We start from the raw sequence: 15,756 nt of genomic DNA on the forward strand, positions 1-15,756 counted from the left end.
TGATCCACGAGTCCGGTCGAATCATATCGAAAAGCGTTAGGTTCGGAAGCCGTACCTTAGGTAAGGGGCCCTTCCATGGCCGGATCGCCGCCGCCGCCGTCCTCCGATGAACCACGCGCGAAGCATCTCCTTCTTATCTCCCGCATGAAGCCCAACCCTAGCCGGATCATCGGGGGGCAAAACCTCATCGATAGTAATTGCCACTTCATCTTCGTCATATCCTGCACTCAAAAAATCACTCAAAAAATCACACAAAAAATCACACAAAAAATCAGAAGGCGTCGGTGATGGCGGAGATGGCGGCATCGCATCTGCGTCCTCATCTCCATCATCCTCGTCGGCGTCGGCGAGGGCCCAGAACCGGCCGCCCACCCGCCGACGGTCACCGGAGGATGGAGGCGGAGACCCCGTGGTCGCCCCGCCCGTCGCGCCTCCAGTCGCCCTCATCATAATTGTAAGCGTTTCTTGTCACTGGGTACAAACTATATTTAGCTAGAGAAGGCGGAGATAACCATTTCTTGTCCGAGTCCTAGTACATGGGCTTCAGACATGTTATTGTGCTCCGAATTCATGCAACAGGACAGCAAATCCATTTCTAAAAAAGGAAAACAGAGAAGCATGCAGGATGATCCATGCAGTTTTAGCCAAAGAAATAATAAGCTTGCTACCTTGATGTAACGTTAATTATAATCTGACATGTACAACCAACGTCACGGCGGACAACTCACCTGATTGCTTCCATTAGTAAATGTCTGACCACGAAACTCATTTATTTCGGTATCTTTACCTTCGATGAGACATTTTGATGGAAATACAAAATTCAGCACACTATTTCTTATTTTAGCCCTAGTTAACTGACGGTGAAGTCATCTTATCTGTGCTTCTAATGATAATGGTTGATCTACAGGCTACACAGGTAATGCATCTAGAGAAATTGACCTACTGTTTACAAGGAGTGGGAGTACACTGTATACGACCAACAAAGCCAAAGAAGTTGATCAAGTGCTTGTTCACTCAACTTCCCGAGTGCTGAATCACACAACTTCAGATACAGTTTAAAGCACCTCAAGAAATTGGCAGCATTGTCACCTACACTAGACTTCCGCAAGCTGTTAACCCTTCATTACAGCCTAAAAGTTACTGATTACATGACTCCAAAATATTGTATCCGTCTCAGTGTATTGATGATCCCCAGGAATATTATCCATTTGTCTGCTAGATTGCAAAACAAATGCATATCCTTCGATAGCCTTTGCCTTTTCCAACAGTGGTGTAGATAAAACAAGGTCACCTTTTGAAACCACCATATCCTCAGCAATACTGCACATGCTAATCTTACCATCTTCCTTTACTATCATGATAATATTATCTGAACACAAACTGATGTCATTCACACCAATCAGGTGTGTTCCAGCACCACTCCCATGAGGATGAAGAGAGACAGAGCACATATTACCGTCGAGCGCAAAGATATCGACGGAACCATTCAAATCCAATGTAGCAAAACACTTGCCGTACGGTGAGATTCTAACTTTTGGAAGTGGGAGCAAGGTTTTTCTATCCGTAGGAGGTGAAAACACCCCTTCCAACTGCACTCTGGAATGAAAGACTAAGTTCCAGACACCCATCGAAATGCAATAGATATAGAAAATATGCTCCTAAAACACAACAAATAAAAATTTAGAAACAAAGGGTTCCCTAAAACAACTGCAACATTGGGCAGTAGCTTTTGGTGTATACAAATTACAATCCACTATAAAAAATCTTGTGGGATACCCAAGATAATCATGATATGTTCTTAAAGGATGAAAATATTATTATCCAGATAGAAAATATTAAATATACAATGGTTATCTAATGCAGAACTTCCGTACATATGCTATATAGTGCAAAACAGATATCTAGTGATGGATGTAGAAGCAGAAAACAGATAACAGCAAAGCTGTACCGGAACAGCCATTGGAGCTTGACGAGAGACTGGAATCTCCAACTGGGACTACCAATGAATGATCTTGATGAGAATCAACACACGACAAACTCTGAGGTAACTGAGGAGACCTAGTTGACGTCACGTCTTTAGAGTTTAGTCACTATAGAAACTGGTTATAAAGTTGCCCCTGGTTCTTGAGTCTAATCCAATTTATGGACCTTGCAATCAGTAGTAAAAATGTGGAAACCCCCTATAAAATTTAATGAGATCATATTAGCTATTTCCAAAATATCCCTATAAAATTTAGAAAGATCATATTAGCTATTCACTTCTGCTTCGGTACACACCCCCTAAACACATCAACAGACGAGATCTCTCCATACCCCTTCATAATAAAGGGTAGGATAGTCTTTGTTTAAAATACATCACCCGCGTCCTTTTTTTTAGTCGCAGATACAAGAGATATCTACAGTAATGGGCCGGCCCATCAGCTAACAATTAATATAAAATATAATACAGGGCAAAATGAGTGAAGACAGGAATCGAACCAGGTGTACTAGTTGTAGCGTTAGACATCCATCCAGTAGCTCACTGTTGGATTTGTGGTATGGTAGAAGGGCGCCACCAACTTAAGGAAAAAGAGCCGGTTATCAGCTGGTTTTCCGTACCTTTTCTGTCTTCGTTTTTTTTTTTGAGGGATTCTGTCTTCGTGTTTTCCTTTTTCCTGCACTCGTTATTTTTCACTGGTGTTTTTTTATTTCTCTTTTATTTGTTGTTCTATGGTTTTCTTTGATTCTTTCAAGGTTTTCACCAGATTTCTTTTGTTTCTTTTTCGGCTTCATTTGGTTCTTTCTCTTTTTCAACGTTTTCATTATTTTCTATACACATTTTTGGTATATCTAATACATTTTTTAATAGTTGCTAAACATTATTTAATCAAGATTAACATATCTTAATACTCCCTCTGTACCATAAAATATGAAGTTTTAGCAGTTCAATTTGAGCTACTAAAATGTCATATATTATGGTACACAGGGAGTACATGGCTAACACTTTTTTCTATACACATTTAATATTTTTCAAATGATACATTAATATTTTTTAATACAAAGTAATCTTTTTCAATACCTAGTCAACATTTTTCTATACACATTTACCTTATTTCAATTACTTCATTGACATTTTTTCAATACATGGTCAACATTTTTGTATAAATATTTAACATTTTTTAAATGCTTGATGAACATTTTTTAAATACTTGTTTAACATTTTTTTCAAATGCTTGCAGGCTTTTTTAAATACATGTTCAGCTTTACACACACATTATATATTTTTTGTATACATTTTTTATATACATGAGAAACATTTTCTTTATACATAATTAATATTTTTCAAATGCTTGGTTAACATTCCTTTCAAAAGCATTATATAAAATGCGTTTAAATATATGTTTTTAGAATATTTGCGAGCATAAACGAAAAAAAACATGATGCAATCCTCCACATTTAACATGTCTTGCAACTTTAGTAGTGATTTTTTTTTATCCGCAAACGCTTAGGTCGGCCGAACAGGCGTCCGATGGGGTGATGTCGTCGCCTAGTTGTGGTAAGGTCTAAGAGTTTTCTTCCTTTTTCTTTCATTTTTTGTTAAATTATTTTTCTCCTTTTTTGGACTTTATCATTCTTTATGAAACCTATTTTCAAATATTGTTTTTAATTTTTTAAAAATCTAGAATCTCAAAAAATTCCCCCCTTTTAAAAAAATTATTCACAAATTTAACAAATGTTTGCAATTCAATGAAAGTTGATAAATTTTAATTAATATTACATGGTTAGCAATTTGTGGTCAAATTTTTCTTAAATTATTGGGAATTTGTATGGAATGATACCAAATTTTGCTAGTAGGTGGGCATACCCATGGTAGTCTCCCACACAAAAATTGAAGGAATATGGACACCGAATGCACACTGTGTCACGACCGGCTAGTATTTTAGGGTTTTTAATTGAGAAAACTCTAAAAATTGTATAAAATGTCAGATATCAATGGAACATGGCAGGGATGCTTTCCATGGTGATGCCATTGTCTGAAGAAAAAAAATCTGGGTTCCTTTGTTGGAGGTAAAAAAAAAGTTCTTTGAAACTTGCCCTGACGGCCTACCCGAACTGTCCTGGTTGTATATGTTGTTTTTCTTGCCATGCATGAAATGACACCAAATTTTGCCAGAAGGTGGGCATACTCATGATAATCACCCCATGCAAAATTTGAACCAATCCAGACACCGAACACACGTTGCGTCATGACCGGTTAGTATTTTAGGATTTTTTTCATCAGAAAAACCCTAGAAAATGCATAAAATATCATATATCAATAAAAATTGGCAGGGATACTTCCCATGGTGTGGAAAAAATTTGGGTCTATTTTTGTGGAGGTGAAAAAAGTGTTCCGAGACTTTCCCTACCGGTCTACCCGAACTGTTAAGGGTGTACATATGGTGTATTTCTTTCCATACATGAAACACCACCAATTTTTTTTCAATAGGTGGGCATGCCCATGGTAGTCCCCCACGCAAATTTTGAACGAATCCGGACACCGAACTCACATTGCATCACGGACAGCCGATATTTTACGGTTTTTCACCGAGAAAATCCTAGGAAAATTAATTAACAAAAAGGGAAGAAAAACGAAAAATAGAAATAAAAATCGTTAGGATTTGGCCCAACTAGGTGACGGCATCGCTTTGGTCAGGCGCCTGTTAGCCCGGGCATAGCGCTCACGGATTTCGAAAAAGTTCAACGATTCAAAACATGTTCCTATTCTCAAAATTCATTCACAAATTCAAAAAATGTACTTATTTTCAATATCTGTTCACAAACTGAAAAAATGTTCCCTTTTTTAAAACTTGTTCCGAAATTCATTTTTTTGGTATGTTTCAAATAATGTTCGCACTTCCAGAAATTGTTCCTATTTTAAAACATTCTACACATATAAAAATGTTCGGGGAAATTTACAAAAAAAATTATATTAATTTGTTTTGTATTTTTCTGTTTTTTCGAACTTCCAAATTTATATTGTTTAAAAAATGTTCCTGTTAACAGTTTTGTTCGCTGTTTTTAAAAAGTGTTCATGTTTTGACATTCTGAGGAATTTTGGAAGAAACAATTTTTTTAAAAATCTGCAATTATTTTTAAAATACTAATATTTTCAAGTTTTTGAATTTTCTAAAATAGAATTTTTTTCTGAAATTTTGAACAAAACCATGTGTATGGCATCGTCTAGTTCAGGAGCTCCTGGCCAGCGCTTTAAACTTTGGTTAGGAAACTGGCGCTCGTGCACATGCCAGCAGGCCGTGGCACAATATTGGGGAAGCTCGCTAGCCCGCTCACCAGCTTCGCACGCTCGCTCGCTTTGCCAGTTAGCTCTGAAAAAAGTTAATCAATTTGAAAAGTTAAGAAGTTTGAAATATAGTTCATGAATTCGAAAATTGTTCATGAGTTAAATTTTAAAAAAATTATAAATTTAAAGAAAGTTCATCAGTTTGAAAGCTATTTTTTGAATTACAAAAAATTTGTGACTTAAAAATTTAAAAATACTATGCATTTGAAAAAAATCATGAATTTGATAAAATTCACAAGTTAAAATTTTGAAATATACATAAGTTTTCTTAAAAATTCACGTTTGGAAAATGTTCACAAATCTGGAAATTGTTTGCGTATTTGGAAAAATGTTTCTTGATTTTTTCAAAGGAAATTTAAAATAAATATGGGAAAATAAATATAAAACCACAACCAAAAAAGGAGAAGAAAAAACCGAGCGGAAACCATGTGTAAAAATACGAAAAAAATAGCACGGAAAAACCATGCAGATCTAAACCGGAATTACCCCTGAAAAAAAATCCAAACCGGAATTGTGGACACCAAGACGTAAAAGAAGTGCAAGTCTGCATGATAGGTTATGTATCCGAGTTGGTTACTATGTTGAGAAATAACCTGGGGGTATTTGGTTCGAACCTCGGGTAGCGCAATATTTTTTAACCTGAAAAATGGAAAAAATGTAAATGGGCCGAGCCCAGGAAAAAGCCTATAATAACTAACTCCTATACGGCGTATACATACAAAATGGATACGATCTGTGAAATGTCTATATTACCCTTTATACGCTTTGTGAGGGGGGTGTACAGAAGCATTGCTCTTAGCTATTGCCAAAATATTAGCAACAATGACAACTGACATCTTTAAAGGGAAGGCCCTTAACTGCAAATAACAGAGAATCACCTTTGTGAACTTGAAGCATCCTGCACAAGCAAATCAATGATAGGAGAAGATAGCTTCAACTGATTGCTTGTTCTCCTAATTAATACATCTCCATTTTCTTTTATCAGACACAGTGAGTTTGAAAGGAAAGGCATCTCTCGTCTATAAATTTATTTGTTGGTAGGAAAGGCATCTCTCGTCTATAAAGAAAGCAGTGTATCTTTCCTTACATGTTCTTATTTGCCATTTCAATCTTGGGTCTCCATGCCCAAGCACAAGCTGTTACCTTAATACTCAGTTTATTTTTACTCCTAATCTAGATCAAGGATTATGCTGTTGATGCTAAAGTGCCACCGGAAAATTGCTTGGCCTGTTTGAAGATTCCTCGTATGTATAAGCTTATGCAAGTTTTTCTTTCAGATTTGCACAGATGGGAGAACAAATTGCTATGTGTTCTGCTGCGCTCTCGTTATGGGCCACTTCCATGTTATCCATCTGCAAGAAGTGTATATGACACTTCACATGGATCTCCCAGCAGATTGAATGTGCCGCGCATGAACGAGATCGTGCCCATCAGCAGGAACCTCCTGAACCGGGAAGAGTAGGAGCCGGGCTTCCAGGATTGCCTGCTGAAGGAATAGGCCAGAGACACCAAGTTTCTCTCTCTGCTTCTCATTTTTCGCGGGGTGGATCTCCAGCTCCATGATTTTGAGCTTTGCGGCTGCATCCAGAACTTGTTCTTCAAATGCTGAGGCGCAACTGTGCTTGAACTGACATGAAGCATGAAACGCGAGGTGTATGTATATCGACCTGGCCGTTTCATTGTTGGAACCTGGCCGGCCGTCGTGCCGTCCACTGTTGTTCTCTTATGAGGCAACAACTTCATCAACCTGGCGTACAATACCGTCGCCCATTGGCATTTGGCAAGCTCAAGCACCTTGAACAAATGGCAAGACCTTCACAGCTGTTCGCCAGGCACGTAAATGGTGGTGGCGGACTCTCAGAATACCGTAGCTGGTGTAATTACCACGCACACGTAATTAACGATAGACCCAAGGGATAAATCAGTTGCAAACCGCACGTACGTACGGACACCGTATATGATTCCATTGCATGGTCGGAGTCGGACACGGAAACCGAATCCCGTGCGCGTGGTGATCGATGGTGTCCGTCACCGATTCGTATCGAGTGAGTACGTACGTCTACCTACCTTTTTATACTCCGCGGCTCCGTCTATATATACACACACTAAGGGAAGGTACTAGCTGCAAAGCAAGACTACTACTACTACACGTTCGCTGGAAAATACTCTAGAATCGATCAGAAAACTAGCTGTGTTTTCTCCATCGTCCAGCCGAGAGGAGGCTATGAAGATCCGGCATGTGCTCACCCAATCCGTCACCATCCTCGGTACATATATAGGCCTCTTTTTGCAGTGTTCTTCCACGTTGATATTTTGCTTATATCTGTATTTTGCTTCTATCTGTTCTTCTTCTTCGAGAATTTTTAATTGAATTTGGAATGCAGTCATGGTCGTTGCATTGTTGGTGCTGGTGCCCGAGGGGATAATGCTAGTGACGGGTGTCAAGACACCGGCAATGGCGGTTTTGTCGGGAAGTATGGAGCCTGCAATTAAAAAGGTACGTGATACAATTTGTTTTTAAATGTGGGCTTCAGTTTGTCGCCTCCTTTGATTTCGACGGACACATTGATAGATGCATGCATGGAATATGTGCTTATTTTGCAGGGCGACATGGTGTTTGTGCACAACATGAGCAATGAACCTTTCCGCTTAGGAGAGATCATTCTTTTCAAGGTTGATGGTTTTGAACATCCAGTTGTCCATCGTGTGATCAAGGTAATAGCAAGCCCTCTAGTATCTCTTGCTAGACACCAATCAAATCATTAAAAGTTTATATGTCATATTTTGTTTGCCTTGAAAGTAATCTTCTCAAATTATTCTAGGTTCACGAGCATCGAGATACTGGAGAAATCCGAATACTCACGAAAGAAGACAACAATTTAGTGGATGACCGATTTCTCTATGCGAACGGACAGCTTTGGCTTCAACCGCATGAAATTATTGGACGGGTTGCAGGGTGGGTTGTTCTCTTATCATGCATCTACTATCGAATTTGGACGTATATTAATATGGATGTATATATACCTTTCTCTACCGTTTCAATTGATTAATGTCTTTGCATTGTTAATTTTTGTGTTTTGTCCAATGCTAACAGCTACTTGCCATATGCTGGATGGCCTACTGTCTTCATCAGTGAAGCTTATAAGGTACGCAAGCACACATTATATTCTGGTTAATTTCTGTATATACCATTGTTTATTTAATTAAATACTCACACAAGGTCTCTCTTTTCCTTCTTATGAAAGATGTTGCTGAATGGTCGAAGCACTACAACTCCAGAAGTATATTGGGTAACAGTGTAACCGCGGTAGATTTATGTGGGTTGTCTCCATAATGTCTTGTTAGGGGTTAAAGAATGCATCAAGTGATCGAAGAGTATGTAAAAGATGTATCATTATCATAGTCTCCGCAACATTGTAGTCGAGCTCCATCCGTCTTGTTGAAGTCATTTCTGTAGCACGGTCGACAAGATTTCCTTTTTCGAGAACACGCAAAAGTCCTACATTTCTCTGCACGATCGACATGATTCTAACTCCTTTGAAAGGTAGATTTTGGTGAAACATGTTGTTAGATGTACTCTTCTTCTTTTTTGACAAAGGGTGAATTTTATTGACTCAAAACAAAGTATTATGTGGATACAGAAACAATGAACACACATCTGGCCTCTGCATTGGCAATGACGAGTGTGAGTAGCCATCGAAGGGTCAGCACACCCTGGCCAGAGAGCAGCTAGCAGTTGCGGGACGTTGGATCTGAGGGGCGAGTTGGAGGCACCAAGGTGAGGCAGCGCACGTCCTCGCCGTCGACCTCCGCTGTGGGGCTTAGCCCAACAGCCTCCTTCAACAATGACGAGGGAGGGAAGCGGTGGTGAAGGCCTCTAGGAGTGGCGGCGACCTCCGGAGTCGCTCGCGAGCAACCCGGGAGGCAGTTTGGGTCGCGTATTGGGAGGCAATTCACATGTACAGCGGAACAAAAGCAATTGTTTGCTACGTGCTACTCGGTCTTTACGTTTTTTTAGCTTAAGACCCACTTTTTAAAATTTATAAAACTTGCTAAGGTCGACTTTAGAAGCCTTAAGACAAATCTTTTGTCCACTTTAAATACGCCTACATCAAATCAGTCTTGCTTACCTTTTGTGAGCAAATTTTAATATAGGACACCCTTACCTCTTTTTTACATGAGAGGTAAAAGTATATAATAGTTTTGAGTTCGTGGATCCAAGATGAATTTATTGAAACACGAGAATCTCACTCTTGAACAACCATCGATTAAAAAAATATTTGGATCAAAATAGAACTACAGAAATAATGATAAACTTTAGAAGGAACAAAAAAATATAAAATAAATACTTAGTAGGAGCACGAATATCCATATGGTCCAACTAACTGATCACTCGTTAGATGAGGTAACATCCTGCAAAACGATGTTCTGATCGAGGCCCAGGGCATCCCACACCGCCGGCTAGGCGCCCAGGACGTTGTAGGCGCATGGCTCCTTGTACTTGTGCTCGACGTCGCAACCGGGAGTCGCACTTGTCCACCACCTTGGCGTACACCGAGCTGCCACCCTTCGCAGTGATCTTGATGTTGCGGATGCAGCAGGACATGCCGCTGAACCAGCCGGTGGAGAGCACGACGACCATCTCCGAGTCATCGTGGTACGCGCTGTCACACTCGGACGGGAGGCCGCCGTCCTTGCCCTTACTGAAGCCGTTGACTGTGAGGACGACCCACGTGGTCGCAGGGACGGGCGGCGAGCAGAGGAACTGCGGGTACTGCTTGCCGTCGACGCAACAGTCCGGGTTGTTGCTAATCTCGCAGTTCCCGGACCTGCCCAGGAGGTAGCCGCTGGGCTGGCAGCCGAAGACGTCGTGCCGAACCAGGCATGACGCGGTGTGGGAGGCCGAGAGTGTGGCGAGGAGGACGATGGCCATGGTGGGTCGAGCTCTCGCAGTCGCCATCTTATTGCCCCAGCCAAACGGATACCAATGCTATGGTCAAAGCCAAAATTTTGGCTGGGCAACTCAGGGTAGCGATCCAAACAGCCCTATAGTCAAAGTGTCAAACTACTATCCTTTTTTCATTTGCAAACTATCTTTTTCTATAGTGAAGCAAATATGACAAAAAAATTCTTATTTACTGTTACCAAAAATACTTCATAAATATTTTGATCTATTCCACCTAATGCTCATTATTCCCATTTGAGTACATATAAATGAAAATTTGATTTTGGGCCTGGCCTCAGCTGCTCCTGATATCAACATCGTCCAGCCTCATGTGAATCCACGCGTTCTTAGTCATAGCCAAAGTGTAGCATAAAAAAACAAAGTGGGCCAACACTACATTAAAAGCGGTAGGCGCATCTCGTGTAGCGAGAACTAGAAATTTAGCATGGCCCGGGTGTAGTCCTGGGCCTGCCTGAGCCTTCGCTACAATGTTGCAGCCCTAAAAGCAGAGCCCCTTTGCATCATCACGGTGTCCTCATCTTCTCCCTCATCCATCCCCTTCCTAGTCACCTTCTTTTGTGGCCACGAGCTGGTGATAATGATAGGCCACAAGGGGAATAAGCCTAGATGTAGGTTTTATAAGTGCAGCCCCTATATACTAGTGGTTGGAGGCCGCCATTGCAGATCGCTTGAGAGGAAGTTGTGTGCGTGGGTTCCTTCATCTTGAAGAAAAAAAATTCTTCCCTTCGTCTCAAAGTTAGGAAAAAAAAACTCACATCAACCAACTAGCTTAAGAGAACATCTCGAAAAGAAAAAAAAAACCTTACTTCCATCTTAAAAGAAAAAAACTTTTTTCAAAAAAAAAGCCTCACTTCCATCTTCCGAAAAAGAAAAAATATCTAAAAAAAACTTTTCAATTTTTTTAGGGAAAAGAAACTTTTGATGACTGGCCCCTTCTTTCGGCCTTAATGGGGCGTTAATGGGCATGGCTGAACCGCTGAAGGCCCACTTTGGTTAGCGAACGAACGCGGAGCCTGTAGATTCTGGGGGGTCCTGCGGTGAAATCAGCAGACTCTAGTCACCATGGTTACCGTCGCCGCCGCAGCCGCCAGTTACGACGACGAGGTTCACAGCCGTGCCGCGCTGCGGGAGGCCTTCGGAGACTCATCAGACAGCGATTCCGACGCGCCCCGCGGCGCGGCTAGCACCCCGCCGGTTCACGGGGCGGGCCGCGAGCGCTGGAGATGGGCGGCGGTGGCGGGGGTAAGGGGCCTGTGGCTCTGCGCCGCCTTCCTCTCGCCCGACGAGCAGTCGCGCCTTCTCGCCGCGATCCAACGAGGTGAGTAGCCGGGCCGGTCGCCTCATGTCTTCCTCTGGCTATCTTTTTAGCTGGGCGCTCTCTCCATATTTGGTTCGAGCCACCAAATCTTTTAGGAAACTCACGTCTAGCTTGCTATCGCTTCTATGAATCCTAAATGTTGATGAGATGATTCAAAGTGTTAATGTGCCCATTTGTGTTTTTGTTTTGCAGAAGAATGGTTCACTGATGCACACAACCAAGTAACTTTGTTTCCCCTCGATTGTTTCAGATCTGACAATTGTTCTTTGCTTGTACACTAGGGTTCAGATCTGGCAATTGTTCTTTGCTTGTACACTAGAGGTTCCATCTTCCATGAGTGTTTAATTGTGTCGTGTTCATGTCCTGAGAGCAGTTGAGATCAACTACTGTCTGTCATGTAATGCTAAGAATTTACATTTGCGTCAGTTGCTTTTAATATTGAGAATTCCTTTCAAAATTTATGTACTAGGCAATGAGATTTGGTGATCTCCCTCCATGGGCCGTGGAACTTTCTGCACTTGTTCGGGAAGCTATTTGCGTTGGTGGTGTTGATGCTAGTGTTGGCGCTGGGTGGATGAACGAGGATGAAGACGCATGTCCTTTGCCGTCAGATTTGCTGTGGAGAGAACCGCTTTTTGATCAACTGATTGCAAACAGATACAAGCCAGGTGAGGTGCGAAACTGTTAATTCTTCTCAATAGTTTGGAGCCCTATGTTTAACATCAAGCATACAATAGTGCTATAATTCAAACAATCTTTCTTCAATATATATACAAGGCAACTACACAAGTAAAGCAGCGGGATACAATTTTGTTATCTTTTTGAGGATATACATTTTTTCCTATCATCTATTGTAACAAACTGATATTGCAATCTAGGGTATTTGTGCCCATGTTGATCTCATGCGCTTCGACGACGGGATTGTTATAGTCTCTCTCGAGTCTGCATGCGTGATGCGCTTCAGTCAAGAAGGTGCTGCCTGTGATACGCAAAAGCACGGGGAGAGCGAATGCACAAACGTCCCCGTCTACCTGAACCCAGGCTCACTTGTCGTAATGTCAGGCGATGCACGGTATCACTGGAAGCATGAGATTAATCGCAAGCCAGGTGCTCAGCTCTGGAACGGGAGTGAGCTTGAGCAGCATAGAAGAACTTCAGTTACTCTGAGGAAACTCAGGGCTTCTCCCAACTAAAATTGGCATTGTTAACATTTGTTGCATAATGTTATCGTTTTGGCAATGTTATACCGATTATTTTGCAGTGTATCATGGAGAAGTTTAATTAGTTTGCTACATACAATCAGCTAAATGTTTGTTTTGGGCATGTGAATACAGTGCTATGTATTTAATAAAATATTGTTGACTGTTTAGAAACTATGCCTGCAAGATTTTTTTTCTTTGTGCAGTCATATGATCTTTAAATATTGACGAGCAAGGTTGTAATACATTATGAATACACCAATTCCCTAGTCCTGACATTAGTTGTTGATACTTTTTCCTTAATCAGCTGATCTTGGTGTCATTTGCATCCATCCTAGCAGGATGTGTTTTTCTTTAAGCACAACTGCAAGTGTGTAGAAAGAGCGCTCATTAATTCCATAAGAAACAATGCACACGGCACACATTTTAGTTGGTTGCTGGTGAACTGGTTATGGCTCAGTAACTGAGCCTCACACATGATTCGGATAATTGATGCACATGGTTCTTAACCACCACAGGTCGCCAGTGAGTGTTCAGCGGTAGCAGGCATAGGTATCCGGTTGCTTGGGAACGAACCGCCCAGGGGTAGTGTTGATCCCCACTGCTACTCCTCACAACCCTCATTCACCTTAAGGCCGACTTCAACACTAGACCCCAAATGAACGTCCATTTTGTTCGGATTTTGTCCGTTTGGGCCAGAAAAACGGACACACGCGTCCAGACGTGGTCGTCCGGCCGCTGCATCCCAAATTTTGTCCGCTTTTGGACTATCAAATTTAGACCTAAATAGACAATGCACTATTTTAGAAACGATATATATATATTACATAAATGTCCACAAAGTCTTAAGGCCGCACATTCAAACTAAACTGAAATTAAAAAGACATAAAAAAAATAGGGCCGTCGTCGTCGCCGCCTCCGTCTTCGTCTTCAACCGCCGCCCTCGTCGTCCTCTTCGTCCTTTGTCAGGTTGATGTAGGACAGAGGCTACCACATGTGGGTTGGCGGCCCCTATGGCTGCTGCCAGGCGGGAGGCGCCTGCACCACCTCTGGTTGTGGCAAAGACGGTGACCATGCGTCGGCGCCCACCCACGTGGGCGGCACAGACACATACTCCGACGTGCACAGTCGTCTCTGTCCACGTCCATGACTGGCCGACCAATGCCAGGTTCTAGGCCGCGGCGGTGGGCTCGTCGGACACCTCCTCCATGGCCTCCTCCTTGACCACGGCCTGCAGCTCCGGGATGGTGGCGTCGCCTGTGGCGAAGAGGGCAATCATCTCTTCGAGGCCCTCCCATTGGGCTTCGTCGTGCTCCCGGACGGAGTCCTCGAGCACCCACCTCATGAGCTCCGCCTCCTCCTTGGCGGTCATGGGAGGTGGTGGTGGCAGGGACAGGAGGGTGTCGATGTTAGCCCGCGCACGCCTGCAGGACCGAGCCGGACTGAGAGCGTGCTCCCGGCTGGCAGGGAGCTCTCGTGGCGGGCTTGGAGCACGACCGACAAAGAAGGATTGCCGCTGCAAGTCGTGCTCATTGCGAGGTCACGTATCCCACAGCGGGGAGTCGATGACGTACCTGGCGTCGTTGACGAGGTCCGGCGGTAGGCGCGCATGGCGGCGGTTGATCTCCTCAAGGCGGCCGTGGCTGCTCATCGGGATCGGAGGAGTGGGCACCTGATCTGCGGAGTGATGCCAGTTGTTCGGGAGGTGCACGTCGCTGCACGGTAGTGGCATCCCCGTCTCCCGATAGCGCTAGCAGATCTCAACCACCGTGTATGTCCAAGAGCGCTACGGGACCACCGGCAAGGAGGTGCTAAATGCGGGTGGCGCCGACAGAAGGAAGAACCCGCCTCCTGGTCGTGCCTCCCCTTGCGGCCATGGGTCCATTTCCACACCATGGACGCACAAAAATAGGAAACCCTTTAAAAAAATCACGAACGATTAATAGATGAGGAATCGGGGGTGGAACGTTTGCTATGACTAGAGATTAATGAGAACTGGGGATTTGAGGAAGGAGAATTGCGTCCGAGGCTTGAAGAAGACCAAGAGTAAGAGAGAATCGTGCATGAGGAGATGGTTGGATAGTTCATTCGTGCAATTTTTCATGTACCCCCGTCCTCGTTTACAAGCCCCCCTCTAATTTTGGGTCATATTTTAATCATGATTTTAACTAATAAAATATAAATCGTAGTTACCAAAAATAATATCATTGTGAACTATATTAACATATGAATCCAACAATAGGATTTCTGGTGACTTGACATTTTTCTAGTCAAATATGTCGTGAAGCTTTGATCCAAACTACAATGAGGACTAATAAGCAAGGACGGAGGTAGTAGTTGACTGAGTTAATTTGTTATCTCAAGGGTAGTAATTACCTTTCCTACTTTGACTATTCAGCACTTTATGCTTATACATAAAACCTGCTAATTATTGTAGTGTATTTAATCAAAACAAGGAGCCCCTGTTGATTGGGAGCCTTGTGCAGGTGCACTCCTGCACAGGTTCCCAATGCGGGCCTGCCACTAGGGCATATCTGCAACACCTTGCGCGGGGGGGGGGGGGGGGGGGGGGGTTTACATTTACATGATATGAACAAGTTCAGTAAGTAGATATTTGTGTTTGTAGTATACGCAGTCAATGTTTTGTTCTGGGTGTGCACGGGGTTTAGGTTTAGCAGCGCACCGGTACAGGGAAGAGCTATGTCCGCGTACATGTGGATCGAATGAGTTTGTGTTCTGTCTATTACTTTGATGAGTTTAGAATGCTTCTTTGGTATTTTGGTAAAGATTTTGTCGTTCGACGGCCTCTACTTCCAGAGGGTCATCCTCGCCCTAAGTATGTTCAAAGCTCACGACTTCTCATCCTTTTGGATGACGACTAATGGAGCTTTCAAAAACCTTTTGAAAGCAATCATGTTTGTGCCGGTATACGGTGGCAGCGTTACTACTT

General features: G+C 42.7%; 3 protein-coding genes across 3 annotated transcripts; 2 read left to right on the forward strand and 1 right to left on the reverse strand.

Annotated features, from left to right (window-relative positions):
- The first annotated feature begins 7,547 nt into the window (after positions 1 to 7,547).
- Positions 7,548 to 9,081, forward strand: LOC109748374 (uncharacterized). The gene is made up of 6 exons (XM_073500697.1): positions 7,548 to 7,590; positions 7,708 to 7,820; positions 7,928 to 8,038; positions 8,146 to 8,279; positions 8,418 to 8,469; positions 8,544 to 9,081. The coding sequence occupies exons 1-6, from the start codon at positions 7,548 to 7,550 to the stop codon at positions 8,655 to 8,657; spliced, it is 567 nt and encodes a 188-aa protein (XP_073356798.1). The 3' UTR covers positions 8,658 to 9,081.
- A 631-nt stretch (positions 9,082 to 9,712) lies between these two features.
- On the reverse strand, positions 9,713 to 10,256 carry LOC109748373 (putative ripening-related protein 5). The gene is made up of 2 exons (XM_020307405.1): positions 9,825 to 10,256; positions 9,713 to 9,736 (listed from the first exon to the last, which is right to left on the reverse strand). Exons 1-2 carry the CDS (start codon positions 10,254 to 10,256, stop codon positions 9,713 to 9,715), a joined length of 456 nt encoding a protein of 151 aa, XP_020162994.1.
- Positions 10,257 to 11,264: 1,008 nt separating this feature from the next.
- LOC109748378 (alkylated DNA repair protein ALKBH8 homolog) lies at positions 11,265 to 12,980 on the forward strand. Its single transcript, XM_020307409.3, has 4 exons — positions 11,265 to 11,607; positions 11,800 to 11,828; positions 12,077 to 12,280; positions 12,486 to 12,980. Exons 1-4 carry the CDS (start codon positions 11,352 to 11,354, stop codon positions 12,798 to 12,800), a joined length of 804 nt encoding a protein of 267 aa, XP_020162998.1. The 5' UTR covers positions 11,265 to 11,351; the 3' UTR covers positions 12,801 to 12,980.
- The last annotated feature ends 2,776 nt before the right edge of the window (positions 12,981 to 15,756 follow it).

This window comes from Aegilops tauschii, chromosome 6 (assembly GCF_002575655.3).
Source record: "Aegilops tauschii subsp. strangulata cultivar AL8/78 chromosome 6, Aet v6.0, whole genome shotgun sequence".
NCBI classification, from domain to species: Eukaryota; Viridiplantae; Streptophyta; class Magnoliopsida; order Poales; family Poaceae; genus Aegilops; species Aegilops tauschii.

Coding starts and splice junctions, on each gene's coding strand:
- LOC109748378 (XM_020307409.3), top strand. CDS start 11,352: ATGGTTACCGTCGCCGCCGCAGCCGCCAGTTACGACGACGAGGTTCAC. Junction 11,608..11,799: donor TCTCGCCGCGATCCAACGAG/GTGAGTAGCCGG, acceptor TTTGTTTTGCAG/AAGAATGGTTCACTGATGCA. Junction 11,829..12,076: donor TCACTGATGCACACAACCAA/GTAACTTTGTTT, acceptor TTTATGTACTAG/GCAATGAGATTTGGTGATCT.
- LOC109748374 (XM_073500697.1), top strand. CDS start 7,548: ATGAAGATCCGGCATGTGCTCACCCAATCCGTCACCATCCTCG. Junction 7,591..7,707: donor CCAATCCGTCACCATCCTCG/GTACATATATAG, acceptor TTTGGAATGCAG/TCATGGTCGTTGCATTGTTG. Junction 8,039..8,145: donor TTGTCCATCGTGTGATCAAG/GTAATAGCAAGC, acceptor AAATTATTCTAG/GTTCACGAGCATCGAGATAC.
- LOC109748373 (XM_020307405.1), bottom strand. CDS start 10,256: ATGGCCATCGTCCTCCTCGCCACACTCTCGGCCTCCCACACCGCGTCA. Junction 9,737..9,824: donor GGTTGCGACGTCGAGCACAA/GTACAAGGAGCC, acceptor ATCGTTTTGCAG/GATGTTACCTCATCTAACGA.